General features: G+C 45.4%; 1 protein-coding gene across 2 annotated transcripts in view; it reads left to right on the top strand.

Annotated features, from left to right (window-relative positions):
* The window catches only part of EVA1C (eva-1 homolog C), a 67,289-nt gene extending 54,231 nt beyond the window's left edge, over positions 1-13,058 (top strand). For both annotated transcript variants that reach the window (XM_037832564.1, XM_037832572.1), the window contains exons 6-8: positions 2,139-2,219; positions 3,625-3,714; positions 12,483-13,058. In XM_037832564.1, coding sequence (XP_037688492.1) covers positions 2,139-2,219; positions 3,625-3,714; positions 12,483-12,862 — 551 coding nt within the window. In that variant the 3' untranslated portion in view covers positions 12,863-13,058. The remainder of the gene's footprint in view (positions 1-2,138; positions 2,220-3,624; positions 3,715-12,482) is intronic.
* The last annotated feature ends 8,087 nt before the right edge of the window (positions 13,059-21,145 follow it).

Raw genomic sequence — 21,145 nt, 5'->3', positions numbered from 1 at the left:
CCAAGAGACTGACACGAGAAAGAAGTGCCACTACTGGCACAGAGAAAGGATGCTTCTGGATTTACTGCTGCCAAGGAATCGGGGGCGTCCTTTTCTGGGACCCAGAAATGATGGAGAGGCTGTTTAATTAGAAAGCATTTTGCAGGAGCACAGCTCAGCTCCCTGGGGCTTTGCCATGGTCCCTGGACTAGTGGTGGACCCCACAGTCAGCGAAGGGGCATTCTGGGAGGTCCTGGCCAGCGTCAGCTGCCCCCGCATCTTCACCAGGCCTCCCTGGAAAGTGGCTCTCACTGCCCATGGGCACAAAGGCGCCAGGGCCCCCAGCATGTGGGGCATGAACAATTAAAGAATGTTCTCTGGTTGTTGATCCTGGGGCAGCCCCAAAAGGAAGTGAGGTCTCCTTGCCGCTGAAGATGTCTTAATAGTTCACTTTAAAAAATCAGTTGGTCCTGAAACTTGCACAGTTTGCATTGGCTTCATTTCTATTTCCTGTTGCCACTTCTCTCAGATATCAGCTAGGCTAAAGGACAAACAAAAATAAGCAACTTTCTGCAGCAAAAATATTTGGTTTCCTCCCCCCTCTCCCAGCCTGCTGCAGTGTGCTTGGCCTTTGGAATTCTCGCAGGGTCCACTGTCTCAGCTCGTTGTCTGCTTTGCCCAGGGATCCTGAGTTCCAGATGGATTTTTCTTAGGGTAAGGTCTAGCTCAGCAGAACCTTATACAACTTCCCAAAGACCTTCTCATGCTGCCTTCCACTCATCTTTCTGTAGTACTTGCTTATAATAATATTTAGAGATGGTTCTAGCATGGAGACTTTAGAATTCTCTTTGGGCTTATTATGACAACAAGGATACGAAGAGCTATGAATAGAAAGCAGAGTAGGAGCTAAAGAGAGATGAGTGGAGAATTTGGAGTTGGTTGCAGCACATCTTGCTTTACTGCATCTTAGGGAAGTTCGTGCTCCGAGTTAACAGCTCTACTGCAATATTATTTACATATCTTAAAATTCACCCACGTTAAGTGAATGCAATTCAATGATTTTTAGTAAATTTACAGAGTTGTGCAACATCCTAATTTTAGCACGTATCCATGACCTCCAAAAGTTCCTTCACGTCCATTTGCAGTCACTCCCTTTTCTCACCCCAGGTTCCCAGCACACTATTTTACTTTCTGTCTCTATAGATTTACCCTTTCTGGATATTTCATATAAATGAAATCATACAGTTTATGGTATTTGTGTGCACATGCAAATATAGTAGCTTCTTTCACTGAGCATAATGTTCTGAGGTTTATCATGTTGTAGCATGTATCAGTGCTTCATTACTTTTTATTGCTAACTGTTCCTCCATTGGATGGTGTGGTGGTTTGGAGCTCTGTATCCCAGAAAAACATGTTCTTTAACTTAATCCATTCCTGTGGGTGTGAACCCATTGTAAATAGGACGTTTTGATGAGGACAATTCAGATAAGGTGTGGCCCAGGTTGGGTCTTAATCCTATTACCAAAGGCCTTATAGGGAAGGTCACAGAGAGAGAGAGAGAGAAGAGAAAGAGAGAGAGAGAGAGAGAGAAGAGAGAGAAGAGAGAGAGAACCACAGAGGGTGTAGCCAGAAACGGAAAGTCAACAAAACCCAAAAGAGAAGGGAAAGCCCAGAGAGGCCGCCATGTGTATAGCCATGTATCAGAGCAGCTTAGGACAAAGGATCACCAGCCGCCAGCCCCAGATTGCCAGTCTTGGGAAGAAGGCATGGCTTTGATGATGCCTTGATTTGAACTTCTGGCATCAAAACCTTGAGCCAATAAATCCCCAGTGTTTAAGCCAACCCATTGAATGGTATTTGCTTTTGCAACAGGGAAACTAAAATGGGTAGAAATACCACATGTTGTTTATCTCTTCTCCATGTTTTATTTGTTAGTATTGCAAAATGGCCCTAGAATTTCATGATCCTGGAACATTTGATGATCACGCGGGTACCATGGTGGGGTGATGTATCTGGGTGTATCTTGACAGAGTGAGTGATTCATGTTCCCATATGAAAAGTAATGTTTTAATCTTTTCTATATTACACTTAAAAAATACATTCAGTGTTCACATTTTTCAATATACAAAGTATTTAAAATGTTTCTTTTTGGTTTTTAGTTCCCAAGAACATACTCACGGCGATTGATCCAGCCATTGCTAATCTAAAACCTTCTTTGAAGCAGAAAGATGGTGAACATGGTAATTTTTATGGCTTACTACCAGCATTTCCCTTTAAGTGAAGGTAAACACCCCCCACGTGGCCCTAGCTGGGCACACCTTGGTTGGAATGAAAGGGGATGTGAGGAGATGTGTCTGAACTACTAGCTGTGGGTAATGAGCCTGCTATGGCTGCCGGGTGCAGATGGCAGCCAAGAATTTGCTTTGTTTTGTTTTAAATCACAAATAGAATAAACCTCCCCTCCATTCCCCTCTCACTTCCTGAAAGAGATCTGCTCAGAAGCCAATTTGGAGTTCCTGGAATATATGATGAGTTTGAGTTTTCTGGCCCCTGTTGGGAGCCCGGGTAGGTGAGACCCAGGCTGGACTTGCAGGCCTGCGTACACGGGCCCCCTTCTCACTTAGATTTTCTCTTGACATCCTTCGATAGGACGGATGAGCATGTTGGCGTTCTTATCAGATCTACAGTGGAATCCAGTCCATGCTGACCTTGACAGAAATGGCAAAGACCCAGTAGAAAAGCTAAGATATTGAGCTCTGGGTGCTGAGAGTCCTTCTTTATGTTACTTTGATTATATTTATTAGGACTTTACTTCTAAGTTTAAAAATTAAAGTATGTTTGATGTGGGAAACCAACCAAGTATGAAGAAATATAGATCACTCCAATCCCACAACTTGGAGATAACTGTTGATGATGTATTAAATGGTCTTCTGGTCTACCATTCAGCTTTCTACGTGGCTCTGCCTCTTTCAGCCCACTCCTCTTTCTAACAGGGCTCCCACCCCAACCCCATGAATATCTTGGTCCCCTGGAATGGGGGCCTGAGAGCTCCTTGCCTTCTTCCTCTGAGGCATCCTGCCCTATCTGCCACTTACAGAGGTTCCCAGAGCCCTAAGGTTTCCCCATCACAAGCTCGCAAAGCTCCATCGCAGCATTGGAACCCGATCTGCCCTGCATTTTGCTGTCGTTTCTAAAAAAGTAACCCAACACAGCCACTCTCCATAACTTGAGTTTTATCTTGTCTGTGGTCAGCAGAGCAGACAGCAGCTCCATGGTTAAAAGCGAGATGTTATTCAGCTCCCCTTGGCCCCCAGAGGCAAGATGAAGCCACAGAATGCCCCTTGTCTTTAGGATGGGAAAATAAATTTGTTCCCTTTGACAGTGGAGTGGATGAGTGGTACCTGAAAATGTCACCAACATATTTTAGAATTTCTAAATCTCTTTTATCATTTAGTATCGTCAAGGACTACCTACTAAACATTCTTCCTGGTTTGGTTTTCCATAATTTAGCATGAGACCCATTTATTTGATTCCTATGACTTTTTACTTATTATAGCAGTCCCAGTTTAGCAACAGCAGAGGTATCTTAGGGCAGGTGTACAGTGAACGGCTGTGATTAATTGGTCTTGCATTTTTCTGAAATAGGTATAAACTATGACCCAAACGCAACGAGGGTTCTGAGGAAAGACGGAGTCATTGTTAGCAGCTCTCTGGCAGCATTCGCGTACATTAGAGGTAGGTCGATGAATTGAAGCTTCCTAGAATACTGATGGATTTACTGAAGTCCTTTTTTAACACATGCACTGTTTCATTACAATACTCAACATCCCATCACTAAAGAAAATGACCCTTAGTTTGACCTGGCAACTGCAGTCTTCTAAAATCCAGGGCTACAGAGTTGAATTCAGGTACAGTTCTAACCAGGCTACCAGCCAGAGAACCACATAGGAAGCTAGGAAACAGATAAAGTCACACTACTTGGAGTCAGACGCCAGAGGCGTTTTTCCTCTTGGAAAAGGGAGAACCCAAGGAATGCATTTATCAGCTCTGAGATTTGGGAAGGGCATAGGATTATACAATTCCACCCCTGGCTGGAAGAAAAACTAAGCCAGATCCCGTAATAAGTAAGGCAGGCCATGCCCTGTAAGGGCAGCGTTGCTTTCTGAGTCAGCAGCGTTACTCCTTGTGGTTGCCTCGTTAATCTTCCCCCCGAGGATCAATCAGACTCAGCCCTCCTGAATTAGCAGAGCCAAAAGGCCCGCAGCGCAGGGTCGGGATGGTGCACACACGATCTTCCTTCACCACCTTCTCTGCTCGCCTTAGGACAGGCCAGATGTTGGAGTGTTGCATCTGGAAGTTGCGGCAGTGTCTCACTCTGCTCAGGGAAACCAAGACTTCTGGGCCTTTTTGTAAAATACACACCGTCTTAGTTTTACCTGAGCTCCTATCACAAATACCACACGGTGGGGTTGGCTTAAACAGCAGGCATTTATCGGCTCATGGTTTCGGAGGTGGGAAGTCCAGCACTGAGATACTGGCGAGGCTGGCTTTTTCCCCCAAAGACATGCTCTGGTGCCAGCTGGCCACAATACTGGGATTCCAGGGCTTTCCTGTCACATGGTGATGTCCTCTCCTTTCTCTTCTGGGTTCCTGCTGACTTCTGGCTCCTTCCTGTGGCTTTTTCGCTCTGTGTCTGAAGTTCTCCTTACAAAGGACTCTAGGACTCTGGATTAAGGCTCGCCCTCATTCAGTCGGGCCACCCCTTCACTGAAATGACATCTTCAAGAGGTCCTGCTTACAGTGGGTTCACACCTGGGGGAATGTGGACCAAGAACAAGACCTTGTCTAAACTGGGATACATAATTCAATCCCACTCTACACACATTAATATAATGTGTAGCAGGTTTGCTACTCAAGGCCTCTGGAGCTGGGCTATTTGGGGTCAGCCTTCCTCAGAGGAAAATAAAGGCTTGCAGAAATAGCACAATACAATGGAGAGTTGAGTCAGTCTGGGGACTCCAGAAGGTTCCACAGTCTCCCCACATCAGTCCTCCTGGATTAGGCTGGTGGGGTTTGGACCCCTCTGCAAATCTCCCCTTTTCTCACCACCCTCCCGTTTCCACTTCTCGCTGTTCATTCTCTCTCTAACCGTAAAAATTTAAGAAATGGAAGGGTTTGGGGTCAGGAATATCTCCAACTTTTCACAGTCCTTGGAGCATCCCTGGGGGAAAGGCATCATGAAAATCTTTCAAGCCTAGAGTAATAATTAAAGAGGAGCAGAATGGCGTCGCTCCCTGAGCCGCCGCTGTGCCGGATATTTTGCCCCCAGTGCCTTGCTGATGCCTCCCTCCCCAACCCCGAGATGGGACTGATCACCCCATCCTGCTCAGCAGGAAACTGAGGGCCTGCGGAGTTGAGCCATTTGCCCAAAGTCTTAGGGTGGACAGTGGCAGGCCCAGGATTCCGGCTTGGCTGATACAGGCTTGTGCTCCGGCTTCTCCGAGCAAGAAGTGCTCTCCCAGATTTTGAAGAATGGAATCCCCATGACCTTGAGGTATCTAAACTAGCTTCCCTCCTCCCTTCTCTGCCTTCATACACGTTCATCACTCCCAGAAATCGTGCTGCATATTGATTTGCTTAGTACTGGTCTCCCCCAGTGGATCTTATGCTCCATCGGGGCACGTGCTTGCTGGTCTTATTTGTGGTGTATCCCAGTGCCTAGCACGGTGCTTGGTTTAGAACAGGTGCACAGGAATTGCTCATGAATGAAGAAATAGCAGATCTTGATGTGGCATCATGAACTGTCTTGTGCATTATCATCGCCCAGTGTTTGCTATTTGTAGGTGTTAAATTGAACAAAAAGAAGGGCTTGGATTTATTGAAGGATGTCTAGGCACAGTCATCTCAGCAAACCACGACCAAGCCTAGACATCAAGCCAAAGAGAAAGAGGTTCTAAACGCAGCGCTAGTGGAAGTCTCCACGAGAAGCTCGTTATTCAAATCACAGTCTTGGAGGAACAGTACCTGTGGAATCGCCTGGAATTTCCTTGGCGAAGTTGCCCGAGCTCCCTCTGTCTCCATGTGGGTGGCCTGGATGTGGTCGGGACATTGCACTTGTCCAGGAGCCCCGCAGCCTCCTGCAGGCACCGCAGACCAGCACACATACCATGCGGAGCTCACTGTCAGGACGAGCCGTTTCCACTTAAGCAGGCAGCGGCCAGTGGCGAGTGTAGATGACGCCAGGAGTCCCCCTCATTGCTGCTGGAAGGGGTGCCCTGTGATGTCGAAACAGAGTTAGCGAATAGGCAGTTTTCTTCTGGACATTTAAATGATCTATGGGGTGGTTTCTTAAAGTGAGGCGGCTTCCTGAAGGGGGTTGAACTTACCCTTATTTCAGTAATGCAGACCTACGCCTTGAATTTATTCCGGCATCTAGGTCATGGGTCTGAAGAAGCTCATAGAAAACTTTTGAAATTAGAGAAACGGAGAGGGAGGGATGTGTGTGTGCGTCTGTGTGCATTAGAGGTTCTCAGGAAGTTGGTTTAGTAGCTGTTCGCTTTGGCCATTGTCCCCTGACAGATTGCATCCCGAGGTGACTTATTTAGACAGTTCTGCCTCAGGACTTGATGCTCCCACCCTCCCTAATTAGCGTTTCATTGGATCCAGTGTTGTGTGTTTGCCTTGCACGACCCTGCAGGCATAGTACCTCTGGAGGCCCAAGTATTTGTCACTGCCCCTGCCCGTTGGGGCTGTGGCAAGTGTGGGTTTTCAGCTTCTAGCAGACCCTGCTGTGAACTTTCAGGTGCATGGGGTAATGGGGGTTCACGGGGAAAGGGGGACAGAGCAGAGGGGACAGGTTTGCAGCTTCTCCTGCCTTGAAGAGGCGTCATTGTTTTATATGAAAGGAAACCTAGGCTATCAGACGAACGCATGTTGAAATGAAGTATAAAAACACATTCCAAAGTCAAAGTCAGTTACATGATCCCCCTGTCCAGAGGACAATTGGAAAAAAGTGCCACCTTGTCACATAGGTTGAATTCTGAGGTGTTCCCACGGTCTCCGATCTTCTGTTCCCTGACAAAAAGTTGAATTATTTTCACATTTCTAAGAGCTATCAGGCCAGGGCCCCAGACACTTTGAGATTTTGCCCAGAAGGTCCTCCGGCCCCACCCCACTCCGCTATGGTGGCAGTGCCCTGGGCTCTGGGTGTCCTATTTGGACTTGAATAAGTCTGAGCTGGACCTTCTGTTGACCCCAGACCCTTTAAGGCTGAAACAGACCATCAGAGCCCTGGGCCACCGTCCTGAACCCACCTCAGATGGCAAGGTGAAAGCCAATCTCTCTAGCCTGCAATGAACTGGGCTCAATTTAGAAGAATAACAACGATAGCAAAACTTGAAGATTCAGTTTGGCCGCAAGGAGCATCATTCCTTTCTTTTTCCAGATTTTATAAGAGGGAATAGGGTCCCAGAAACCTGAAGTGGTCAAATTGATTCTAGAAAACAGAGGGGTGCCCCTGCGCCAAGCCTGGTTGGGCCAGCGCATCTCTAAGGTTCTGTCCAACCAACACCCAGGGATTCTGTACTTTGAGCTCATCAGCTCAGACACGAGAGAACTTGTTCCAATGGTCTGGCCAGGAATCGTCCATGTTCTCCATCTCTGATATCTGGATCTCAGTGGAATTGATGTGTCCGTACCTAGAGAGTGATCGCTTGGCAGGAGGCGTACCTGAGCCAAGAGGTACCTGACCTCTGAGATGAGTGAGCAGCTCTCCTGGCAGTAGAATCCAGGCCCCCCGCCCCCCCATTTCTCAGGAGAGGTGGGAGGGAGGGGAAGAAAGGGAACTGGCTTAAAGGAGGCTCCACCCACAGGGCACCAAGCCCAGTGCTTTAGATCCACACTCTTCTCCTTTTGTATGCACAGCAAATATTTGTGTTATGCTACATTGCCACAGAGACTGCACTGGACACTGGAGATCTGGCAAAGAAGAAGACAGGCCCAGGCACTGCCCTCTTGGAGCTTGTATTCCATGAGGAGAGAAAGGATTAAACGCTCAGTGATTGAATGGCAATTGTGGGTTGTGCCTTGAGGCCAAATGACAGGGGTGGGGGTGGGTAGGGGGTTGGGGGTGTGGGGTTGGGAGGGAGACCTGGCTATACCCTCTAGATTGTAGGGGACCAGGGACAGAGAGCCAAAGAAAAGGAACAGCATGTGCAGAAGCACCGAAGTACAAAGGTGGCTGGGACCTTCCAAGAACCGGAAGGAGGCCAGTGTGGCTGGAGAGCAGAGTGTACTGGGGAGACTGTTTTGAGATGAGGTGGAGAGGGTGGCCTGGCCCGGGTCATGGAAAGCTTCACGGGCTATGGCCAGGATTTGATTTTTAGTCTATGAGAGGAGGAAAATTATTTATGGCTTTTTAAGCAGAGCAATGATGTGGTCCGATGTATGTTTTTAAAAAGATTTCAGTGGCTGCGGTGGTGGGGTGCAGGAAGAGGACTGAATGGGACAGGGGAGGCAGGAAGGATGGAGAAGAGCAAAATTATCATCCCGCTTTTTTCAGATAAACAAACTCAGGCAGAGGACACCCAAGTGAAAGTGAAAATAAGAGAAACTCACCAGGAGGTGGAGGTGACATTCACACCATGTATGTCCAAGGATGATGATTACCAAGAATACAAAGAAAATATACTTAGCCCATATATGAGAGAGGAAAAAAAAATGACATAGTAGAAAAAAAAAAATGGGCAAGTGACACAAACCAGCATTTCCAGAAGGGAAAATACCTGAGCCTGTGAAGAGATACGCATGTAATCTGTGATCAGGGAACTACAAATCAAGACCATAATAAACTATGTTCTTTTACCCATTTGATTGGAAAAAATCTAAAAGTCTGTCAGTGCCAAGTACCAGAAAAGATGAGGGCTCCCAAGATCTCTCATACATTGCAGCCACTTTGGGAAACACTTTGGCCATATTTCCTAAAGTTGACATTCACACAGCCTAACACCCATCATCACCCTCCTAGGTCAGTGCCTAAGAGTAACATTTGCCTGTGTACACCAGGGACACTTAAAAGGACGTTCACAGCTACAGGTGTCCACAAGAGCAGACACCTGGCCATAACCTGCATGCCCACAGCAGGGGAGTGAGAGAGTCACACATATCGCCAAGGCAGTGGACTGTTAGAGAGCACTTGAAATGAAGGAACCACATTGGATGGATGCATCCACCCAATATAGATGGATCTTAGCGATATAATATTAGGTAGGAAAAAAAACAAGTCCCAGACATTGTCTATAACATTACCGACCCTTTTAATAAAGTTTTTCAGAATGCGTTGAGTTGCATTACACTATATAAAAAAGGAAAGCAAGTGAATAATGAACATGGAACCACCAATGGTGGTTACCATTTTGGGGAGAGGCCAGGTCATGGCATTGGGAAGTGGGGGGAACCACAGGTTGTTGTTGAGACCTTAGCTTCCAGGTAGGATGGGTGCTTATTCACAGCACAGGTGCTTAGTGCATTATTAAAAGTAGCTAATTAAATAACCATAAAAGAAGACTATGGAGAAACCAATGAAAGGAGCATGTCATGGCCTAAAGATTATGATTAATTCTGTCCACCTGGAGACCTTAAAAAATCATAAAGGAAAAAGAGGTCCAGTAACCTGCCCATAGTTACCTGCCTGTCAGCAGGAGAGCTGGAAATGAACCCTCCTCCATCTGGAGGGGAAGATTCTGCTGCTCCCACTGCACCATTTCTGGGATGGATGGCCTCTCGGGAAAAGTGGGTGAGGCTAAAGAGAGGAGGGGGCTTTGAGTGATGGTGGTTCTTCAGAAACTTGACCAGGATGGAATTCTTTCTGCCCGGAATTAGCCCTGAACTGAACAGGAGGAGTCTGGAAAAGGTACATGGGTGGGACCCATTTCCCCACCCACAGCAGTCCCGGCAGGTGTGGGAAGGTGAGGGCTACATGGCATCACTGCCAATGGGTTAGGGTTTAAGTTTTCCAAGAAGAAGGAGGAGTTGAATTTTAGCTGCATTGAAAACCCCTAACAGAGAGCCGTGAGAGTTAGAGGGGCAGAGAGAAAAATGTGTGGGAGCTAGGGGGTGGGGTGCAGCAGGCAGAGGAGAGGAAGAGGAAGATGCAAAGGGAAGGAAGGTGAGAGTGAAGGCAGAAGAGATGGTAAAAGGTAACGGGTCCACTCCCAGCAGATGCTTTCATCTCCTTTGCAGCAAAAGTGTCTTAGTTTGCCAGGGCTGCTATGACAAATACCACACAATGGGCAAACTTGAGCAATAGGAATTTATTGTCTTGCAGTTCTGGAGGTTGCAAGTTCAACATCACGGTATGGGCAGGGCCAGCTTTTTCCGAGTCTGTAGTGTCACCTGGCTTGCTCTCTCCTTTATGTCTGCTCCTCTGGTTTCCGCTGGCTTCTGGCTTCTTCTGAGTCCTGGCTTCTGACTTCTACTGACTGACTGCATCCAAATTTCCTTTGCTTATAGGGACACCAGTCATGTGGACGCCCGCCTTATTCAAATTTGGCCTCATCTGAATAGGCTCTTCAAAGATCCGCTTCACAAATGAAGTCCACATCTTAACCCATAACATCTTCAAAGGTCCCATTTACAAATGGGTTCATACCAACAGGAAAACAGATTAAGATTTGAATGTGTCTTTATGGGGCACATGATTCAATCTCCAACAAGGAAGGAGAAGGAGAAAAGATTTTCCAATTACATCAGAGCCCCAAGTTTTGGCATCATTCTGTATATTATTGTGTAATGATTCAAGTGTCAGAGGCTCCAAATACTTCATTCTGCCACCACTTCTAGAAATGAAAATAGCCCTTCTTGTCTCACAAAGGATACATGTCTATACTGGACTGCACCTTCAAAATACCTTGACTCAAACGACGTCATAGGAAAAATCTGTCATTATCAATAGCCCTACAAATAAAACTCATAATCCTCTGTCAACATTGGCAACTTCCCCAGCCAAAATTAATTTTGAGTTTAGACTGCTCTCTCTCTCAAAGACAGCAGTGAGATTGTGCTAGGAGGGAAACATGCAAAAAGAAAAACACATCTGAGTCCAGCTACTTCATAGATGACTTGAGCTGCAAGTGAAGGAAGCAGAAATAGGGAGGTTTTAAGTTTCAAGGTGATAAGGTGCCCCAGTTAGATTTCTCCCATCAGAGCAGTTGGATCACTTGACAGTACATGAAATTTAACAACCCTCAGGTTTTTAAACTCCAGTCTGGACCTCTGGGGAAGGACAGAGGTGGAGAAGAAAACAGTCTTCATTATTCACCTGCAATAAAATGGGAGGCACTGTGCCTGGGCCCTCCAAACACCAGGAGTACCAGATGCACACCCCTTGTGGAGCTCACAGTTCAAGAGCGGGGTTCAAGTCCTGGCTCCTAAAGGGGACGAATGACCTCCGGTGGTATTCTACCCCCTCAGCCTCAGCTTGAGCATCTACATCAGGGTTTGCAAACTCCAGCCCACTGGCCAAATCCGGCCCACCCCTGCTTTTGTAAATAAAGCTTTATTAGCACACAGCCACGTTCATTGGCTTCCATATTGTCTATGGCTGCTTTCACACTGCAGTGGCAGAGCAGCTGCTACAGAGACCATAAGAGGTTTACTACCTGGCCATTTACAGGAAAAGTTTACCAAATCCCAATCTATATTACAAGGAAGTTAACTGGATCATTGTTTTTCCCATAGTGGGGGTGCAAATATCTCAAGGTGTCCACAACCATATAATAGAAAGAATACTAGTCCTCTCTGCAAGTGTTAATGTAAGGTTTAGATACATTAGACCGGCACACATAGTACACAGCCACATAATTTTAATTTCTATTATTATACTGACAATCCACTTGCATGCAGGAAAATTTACTAGAACTTTTATTTATATTTACTTTTCCATCTAAGAAAAGAAAGAAGTGAAGCTTTGCTAGTGTCTACAATTTTAGCACTCACGTTCATATGTATACTTTATTCATAAATGAAGTCTTCATAATCTACTAGTAAAAGCTGACACCTTACTGAGCATTTACTCTGTGTCAGGGAATGTTTCAAGAGCTTTACAGGAATTAACTCATTTCTTCATAGCAGCTCTATGAGGAAAGTGTTATTACCTCCATTTTACAGATGAGGAAATGGAAGCACAGAGAGGTTAAGTAACTTGCCCAAAGTCACACAGTGAGGGAGTGGCAGATCTGTTTGAACACAGGGAGTCTGGCTCCCGAGTCTCTCTGCTCTGTGTCCTTTCATACACATACATATATTGGCTGTATAGGGCCCCCAACTTTTTTTTTAATCAAAGAGGATGTGTGGTCAGTTAGATGTGGCTGATCTTGAAGATGCTATCCAGGACCGGTGCTCTGAGTTAGCCGCCTGCCTAGGCAGACACCTGTCAAGGTGGGACTTTGAGCTGGTGACGATCGACGGCAACTCCCAGCTCCTGACGTGTTCTCTTCCTCCCACAGCCCACCCCGAGAGGGCCGCCCTGCTGTTCGTGTCCAGCGTCTGCCTCGGCCTGGTCCTCACGCTGTGCGCCTTGGTCTTCAGAGTGTCCTGCGCCAAGGACTTCCGGGAGCTGCAGCTGGGGAGGGAGCCGCTGGTGCCAGGAAGTGACAAGGCTGAGGAGGACAGTGAGGACAAGGAGGAGGGGGGTGAGGACTCCTCTGACTCTGACTTTCCCGGGGAGCTGTCGGGGTTTCGTCGGACTGCGTATCCCGTCTACAGTTCCATCGAGGCTGCCGAGCTGGCAGAAAGGATTGAGCGCAGAGAGCAAATCATTCAGGAGATATGGATGAACAGTGGTCTGGACACGTCACTCCCCAGAAACATTAGTCAGTTCTACTGAAAGCAGGTGCCTCCTGATGCGGTCACACCTGCTGACGCGGGACAGACGCAAAATGCCCCTCCGGTCCTGTTCCACTTGTACCTTCTGTGAAGGAGAATTTGTCATGCCATCTGATACTGGTGAAGCCAGAAAGACATTAAAAGGGACGTTTCAAACTGTTTACAAGACATTCCGAAATAAATTGGGAGAAAGAGGCTTTTGTTTTCTGTTCATTTAAATCCATATGTGGACGTTCAGATAGAGTTCACATGTACCCAGCACTTACAACACCAGGCCCTTCCCTAGCTGATTTTTGTGTATTAAGTCATTTAATCCTTTAATCAGAGATAGTACTGTTACCCCATTTTACAGATGAGCAGACAGAGCATGCCAATTTATCTGTCCAGGAATTGCACTGCTGTTCAGGACAGCAGACATGAGTTCATCCACTGTGTGTCCACAGGTGATGGATATTAATCACTGACATTGATTATGTAGATCAGGGCTCAGCCCATATTTTCTATAAAGGGCTGGGTGATAGATAATCTTATGCTTTACAGGCCATCCAGTGTCTTTCAGAGCTACTTCAACTCTGTAGCACAGAAGCAGCCACGGACAGTACGTAACGAGCAAATGTGGCTGCATTCTGATGAAACTTATTTATGGGCACCAAAATAGGAATTTCATTTAATTTCTCATGTCATGAAATCTTCTTTTTAAGCAACCATTTAACAATGTAATAATCATTCTTAGCACATGGCCCATACAAAAACAGGCAGCAGGCTGGATTTGGCCCACCATCTGTTTTTTTAAATAAAATATGATCCACAAAGCCCAAAATATTTACTCTCTGGCCCTTTAAAGAAAAAGTTTGCTGACTCCTGGTTTAGAATTTAAGACTGCAGAGTTTCTGGTGGTAAAAAGAATCACTCACATTACCCAGAATTCCCATGGGTAAGGACCAAGTGGAATTAGTTTTCAAATAGTTGCAAAAAAAAAAAAAGGTAGTGCCATCTTGGGGTGAGGGGAGGGTTGAAGGAGGCGTAGAAAGGGGATTAGGGAGACTGGGTCTCCGGATAGGAAGATTACGAAGGGCTCCTGTGGAGGGGGCGCCCCCTAGAGGACAGAGGCTTCTAGCAATAGAATAGAAGAAGAAAGATTTTTTTTTTTTTGCTTGTTATATCCCTACTATGTACAAGTCCTCTCTGCTTCATCTTATTTTTTTATTTTGAAATAATTTCAAATTTGCAGGACAGTTGCCGAAAAAAAAAAAAAAACCCATACAGAGAGCTCCAATATACCACTCCCCCCCATACTCATATCCACCAATTTTAACATTTTGCCACTTTTGCCATATCATTCTATTAATCTATCATTTATTTTCTGAACATTTGAGAGCAAGTTGCACATATCATACACCTTGAATACATAATACTTCAATGTACATTTCTTATCAATACTGGATTTCTTGAACTTGATAGCTACACTTTAGGGGATTACATATTGTACATTGTATATTGATTAAAACTTACCATCTATATTCCAAAGTTTTCTTATGTCCCAATAATGTCATTATGAGCCTTTTTCTCCTCCATTCTTAGATCCCAGCCAGTAACACGTGTTGCATTCAATTGTCATTCTCTCTTTAGTTTTCTTTCTTTCTCAGATTCAATTCTCAGAGTTTGCATATTATAGGTAGCCCATATTAGTGAGGCATTATATTGTTTCTCTTTTCGATTCTGGCCTATTTCACTCAACATACTGTCCTCAAGATCCATTCACCTAGGTGCATACCTCACAACTTCATTTCTTCTTGCTGCTGCTTGGTATTTCATTGTATGTATACACCACAGTTCCCTATTCCATTTATCAGTCGATGTATCCTTAGGCCACCTCCATCCATTGCAAATCAAGAATATGGCTGCCATAAACACTGGTGTGCAATGTCCACTTATATCCCTGCTCTCAGTTCTTCCAAGTATATACCTAATAATGAGGTTGCAGGACCTTATGGCAACCCCATAGTTAACTTCCTGTGGAGCCACCACACTGCCCTCCAGCTAGGCTGTGCCATTCTACTTCCCTACCAATGGGGAACAGGTACATCCCTCTCTCCATGTTTTCTCCAGCACTTGTATCCCTCTGTTTATTTTTCTAACAGTTTTATTCACATACCATACAAGCTACCCTAAGTAAACAGTCACATAATTATACATTTACTGCCACCATCTATATGAGGATATTTCCATCTCTTCCCCAAAGAAAGAGGAAAAGGAGAAAGAAAATGAAGAATGAAAATACAAAAGAAAGAAAAAAAATAAAGATAAAATACAATGAAAAGGTCAGACAACATCACTGTCCCATATCACTCCCTTATATCCCCCTCTTACAGACATTTAGCTTTGGTATATTGCCTATGATACAATTAATGGAAACATCCTTCAATATTACCATTAACTATAGACTCCAGTTTGCATTGATTGTATTTTCCCCCATACCATCCAATTTTCAACACCTTGCAATGTTGACATTCATTTGCTCTCCCTCATTTAAAAACATTCTTGTATTTGTACATTTAATCACCATCACTGACCACTCTAGGTTTTGCTAAGTTATACAATCCCAGTCTTTATCTTCTGTCTTTCCTTCTGGTGTCATACATGCCCCTAGCCTTCCTCTTTCAACCTTACTCACACTCATCTTTGTTCAGAGTACTTACAATATTGTGCTACCTTCATACAGTATTGTGCTATCCATTTCTGGATCTATACAATCAATCCTGTTGAACCTTCTGTACACCTTCAGCATCAAATGCCTGATCTCTAATCTCTTTCTATCTTCTGATAACTTGTGTTCTCAATTTCTTAAAGTTCACTCATCATTGTTAGTCCATATTAGTGAACCATACAGTATCTGTCCTTTTGTTTCTGGCTAATTTCACTCAATGTAATGTCTACTGTCTACCATTTTGTCTTTTGGATTTTAGATGTCATATCTTACTTTATTTTTCTTTTTTCCCTCTCTCTCTTTTTACCCTTACTGATAGACTTCATTTCTACACCCTTCTCCAAACCTCTCTCTACAAACCTCTCTCCCTCCAAACTATCTGCCTGTAGTGCTCCCTTTAGTATTTCTTGTAGAGCAGGTCTCTTCGTCACAAACTCTCTCAGTGTCTATCTGAAAATATTTTAAACTCTCCCTCATTTTTGAAGGACAGTTTTGCTGGATATAGAATTCTTGGCTGGCAGTTTTTCTCTTTCAGTACCTTAAATATATCATACCATTCATTGCCTTCTTGCCTCCTTGGTTTCTACTGAGAAATCTGCACATAATGTTATCAAGCTTCCTTTGTATGTAATGAATCGCTTTTCTCTTGCTGCTTTCAGAATTCTCTCTCTGTCTTTGACATTTGAACATCTGATTACTAAGTGTCTTGGAGTCAGTCTGCTTGGGTCTATTCTGTTTAGGGTATGCTGTGCTTCTTGGATCTTCAATTTTATGCCTTTCATAACAGATGGGAAATTTTCAGTGATTATTTCTGCCATTATTATTCCTCCCCCTTTTTTCTTCTCTTCTCCTTCTGGGACACCCATAACACATATATTCGTGTGCTTCATGTTGTCATTCAGTTCCCTTAGACCCTGCTCATATTTTTCCATTCTTTTCCCTATCTGTTCTTTTGCATGTGAGATTTCAGATGTTCTGTCCTCCAGTTCATGAATCCTTTCTTCTACCTCTTCAAATCACTGTTATATGTCTCCAATGTGTTTTTCATCTCTTCAGTTGTGTCTTTCATTCCCATAAGTTCTGCCAATTGTTTTTTTTTTAATTTTTGAGTTCTTCCTTATGTTCACCCAATGAGTTCTTTATACCCTTCATCTGTTTTGCCATATCTTCCCTCAACTTGTTGATTTGATTTTTGAATTGATTTAGGAGATTTATTTGATTAATAATTAGTTTTTCAATTCCTATGTCTCAGTTGAAGTGTAAGTTTGTTCCTCTGACTGGGCCATATCTTCATTTTTCATAGTACGATTTGTAATTTTTTGTTGTCTAGGCATCTGGTTTCCTTGATTACCCCAGTCAGATTTTCCCGAACAAGATGGGCCCAGAGTTGGCGACAGTATCAAGTTTCCCTGAGGGTGAGAAAAAGCAAGTTGTCTGACTTTCTTTTGAGGCTTCTATACTCTGCTTTTCCTATCCTGCCCACAGGTGGTGCTTGTCAGCCCACAGCTCCCCACTGATGTAAAGACATGCCGTGTGTTTAATTCTCAGTTGACCCTGTCCTGGCCATGGGCTCAGGATGTCAGAAGCCAAGCTTAAGCTGTTTCTGTTCCCACCCCCACCCAGGCCCTGGGGTTTGAGTTCTCTGAGGGAGGGCCACCACATGAGCTGGGTCCCGCCCCCCTCTTTTCTTAGGGAGAGAAGCCTTTCAGGGAATTGTCTCCTATACTTGAGTTTTCCTTTGACTCTCTATCTTAACTCCACCCTTGCCTAGGTCAGTGCTGACAATTGAAAATGGCTGAGGCTTTCTCTAATGAGCTACTTAGAATGAGAGGGAAAAAAGCAAGAAGTCCCCTTTTAACAGCCAGTCCCCAGCCCTCCAGTTCACCAGGCAAGAACCAGAATTGGTACCTGTTCTGTGTGCCCCTTTTCTTGGGGCAGAGCCCTTTTCCAGTATTCTGATCTCAGCAGACTCCAAAACCCTCTGTTTTAATTTATCTATATATATATTTTTTTTCATCAGCCCTGCCTCCTCTCTTCCAGGATAAACTTCTGGGTTCCTTTCCTGCTTACTCTGGGTTTATCTGTGCTCATAGTTTCTATTCAGTAGTCCAAATTTCTTAATTAAAACTGCAGTTGGAGCTGGGTTGAGCTACATTCCTTTGCTCCTGGCAGGGACGGCTTCTTTCTCCCACAGCAAAGTTTTGCAACTCAGCCTGCTGTGCTGGTGGAGGAGGGGCACCAGCTACGCAGTTTAGGGAGCTTTACTTAACAGTTCTGTGCTGTGATCTCAGCCATTCCACCCATTCCAGACTGGGGTACAGTGTGTGTCCAATATGGATGTCCCCCAACAGTTGTTACAGACTATTTACTAGTTGTTCCTGGCTATTTACTAGTTGCTCTATGGTACTAACTAAATTCCACACCTCCCTAGGCTGCCGTCTTGCCCCACTTCTCCTCCTGCTGCTTTTAAGTCACTTTTTTCTTGATTCAGCACTCACCCTATTACTGCAGTCCTTTAAATATTTTCTGGAGCTTTGAAAAAGATGTTTCTGCCACTTCTTACTATGGGAACAGAGCCCTGAAGCTTCTCACACCACCATCTTTATGGGGGTGGGGCCTCCCTGCCTTATCTTAGTTAATCATCACATCAACCCTGCAAACACACACAGGTTAACTCCACATGGTAGATGAGTAAGTTGAAGTCTGGCAGGTTAAGTATCGAGGTAGAAAGTGCTGGAGCCGGTTCAGTCCTATGGTGATCCGGACATCCTAGCTGGGCACTGCACAGTGACAGACGTATGAGAATGGACCCCTTGCTCCACACTCACCCTCCTCTGCTTTCTGCAAATGGGTCCTTCACTCTTGTGTCCTGTGGGAGTGAAAGACATGCCTGGGGAGAACCCGCACATGTGCTTTGGGCATGTCTGAGCAGCAGAGGCCCCACCACTGCCAGGCTGTGGGGGCCCAGAAATCCTGAGAACAGGGGCCAGCCCTCAGTGGGGGGACCGCTCAGGTCACTACATCAGCTGCTTGCTGCAAAGGCTGACTTTCAAGACGTGAGCTGCCTGCTGGCGAATCCTGCTCTTCGGGGTTCACCCGAGCTTTGCAGCAGGGCTGCTTCGTCGATGTCCAATTTCCAGCATTTGCTGCCTCTTCGGGGAGCCCCATAAACAGTCCCTGTTGACCCCTTACAGGCCAGGCCCCCATCCCCCAGCTGCCTCTTCTCCACGCCATCGCCCCTCACCACTTTCTTACAGGTTTCTCTCCTGAGAACACACCCTGGTGAGTCCCTCCCAAAAGAATCTGATCTCAGTCAGGAAACTGACCTAAGCCACCCCATAGGAGGTACCTGTGCACCCCCAGAGTATGTGCCAATCCCATCAGCTCCCACGGATGGTGCAGTCACCTGCAGTCTCAGGGGGGCTGAACCCGTAGCAACATCAGGGGTCTCCCCATCAGCCAGCAGTGTCAGGGAAGTGTCAGCCACTCACACACTTGGCACCCGGGGAGTCTGGGGAAAGGGGGTGCCCCCCAAAACATTCGCTCCACCTCCCCATCATTCTTCCCCCCACCCTTCTCCATGGGTCCCTGGGAACCAAAGCCTGATCCCGGGTCCCACCTGCCAGGCTGTGGAGCCTCTGTGCCTTCTCATCACTTTCCCGGGGCTGCATCCTGCTCCCAGCCCTCAGCTCAGTGGGGACCTCCCCAAAGCACCACTGCCCTGAACCGTAACTCCCTGCACCCCACCCCACCGGCCCTGGAATCAGGGGGCACTGACATCAACCACAGACCCAACACAACTTCACCCCCCACCCCGGGACTCAGGGGTCCCCGCTCCTGTGTGCTGCTTCCTTGTCTCCCACCTCCTGCTCTACGCTGGTCCTAAGCCCAGTTTCAGGGTGACCTGTCTGTGCCTCAGTTTCCTCATAAATGGGCATAAGAAGAGTACGTACTTCCTAGTGTCTTGGAAGGCAGCAGTGCTTCACACATTAACAATAACTTAAGCTTTTACTGTTGATTATTCCTTCCTCCGAGCAGCAGCGCCCGTTTATGCACACCAACGGCATTGCACAGAACTCAGAGGCATCACAGGAACACGGAATCAGGGACGAGAACAAGGCGGGCCCCCTTTAATTCTGCTACGGAGAAGGGGGCCCTGCATATATATAAGGGAGCTGCAAGGCCGTGCCCAGCAGGGGCAGGTGGGTTATAAACCCAGAACTATGGTCATTTGGTTTTTTTTTTCCTAATTCAATTTTATTGAGATATATTCACATACCATACAGTCATCCAAAGTGTACAATCAGTTGTTCACAGTACCATCATATAGTTGTGCCTTCATCACCCCAATCTATTTTTTGAACATTTTCCTTGTACCAGAAAAAGTGAAAATAAGAATAAAAAATAAAATTAAAGAAGAACACCCAAATCACCCCCCCTCCCACCCTATTTTTCATTTAGTTTTTGTCCTCATTTTTCTATTCATCCATCCATACACTGGATAAAGGGAGTGTGATCCACAAGGCTTTCACCTTGTAAGCTACATTGCTATACAATCATCTTCAAGAGTCAAGGCTACTGGGTTGGAGTTTGATAGTTTCAGGTATTTACTTCTAGCTATTCCAATACATTAAAACCTAAAAAGTGTTGTCTATATAAGTGCATAAGAATGTCCACCAGAGTGACCTCTCAACTCCATTTGGAATCTCTCAGCCACTGAAACTTTATTTCGTTTCACGTTTCACATCCCCCTTTTGGTCAAGAAGATGTTCTCAATCCCATGATGTCGGGTCCAGATTCATCCCTGGGAGTCATATCCTGTGTTGCCAGGGAGATTCACACCCCTGGGAGTCAGGTCCCACGTAAGGGGGAGGGCAGTGAGTTCATCCACTGAGTTGCTTAGCTAGAGAGAGAGGGCCACATCTGAGCAACAAAGAGGTACTCAGGGGGAGACTCTTAGGCACAATTATAAGCAGGTTTACTCCTTTGCAGTAATGAGCTTCGTAAGGGCAAGTCCCATGATAGAGGGGTTGGCACAGCAAACCACCAGTCCTCAGTGTTTGTGAGAACATCAGCAACAATCCAGATGAGAAAGTCCAATACCTCTGCATTTTCTCCCAGCTCCTCAGGGGGGCCCTGCATATATATTTTTATTCTCTGTCCAAATTACTTTGTGATGTGTCGCTATTTCCTGCTAACCTATGCAAACTTACCAGGTCTCACTTCCTATTTTTTAAATTCAATTTTATTGAGATATATTCACATACCATGCAGTCATACAAAGTGTACATTCAGTTGTTCACAGTACCATTATACAGTTGTGTGTTTATCACCAAAATTAATTTTTGAACATTTTCATTACCACACACACAAAAATAATAAAAAGAGGCATTCGGGAGGATCACTTCCTATTAAAACTTCCATATAATAATGGTATTTGAAAAAACTGTGTGAGTTAAAGTGTTTAGAAAATATAAATCTTGCACCAACTAAACGTCTCTTCCCTTGGTCTCACATGGAATTTGAAGTTTTAAAACGCAATCAGTATTGTCCGTTACCCTTTGGCCTGATTTGCCC

Source organism: Choloepus didactylus, chromosome 1 (genome assembly GCF_015220235.1).
Source record: "Choloepus didactylus isolate mChoDid1 chromosome 1, mChoDid1.pri, whole genome shotgun sequence".
In the NCBI taxonomy this organism is placed as follows: domain Eukaryota; kingdom Metazoa; phylum Chordata; class Mammalia; order Pilosa; family Megalonychidae; genus Choloepus; species Choloepus didactylus.
The sequence above is the reverse complement of the archived record's forward strand: the minus strand, read 5'-3'. Positions and strand labels throughout refer to the sequence as shown.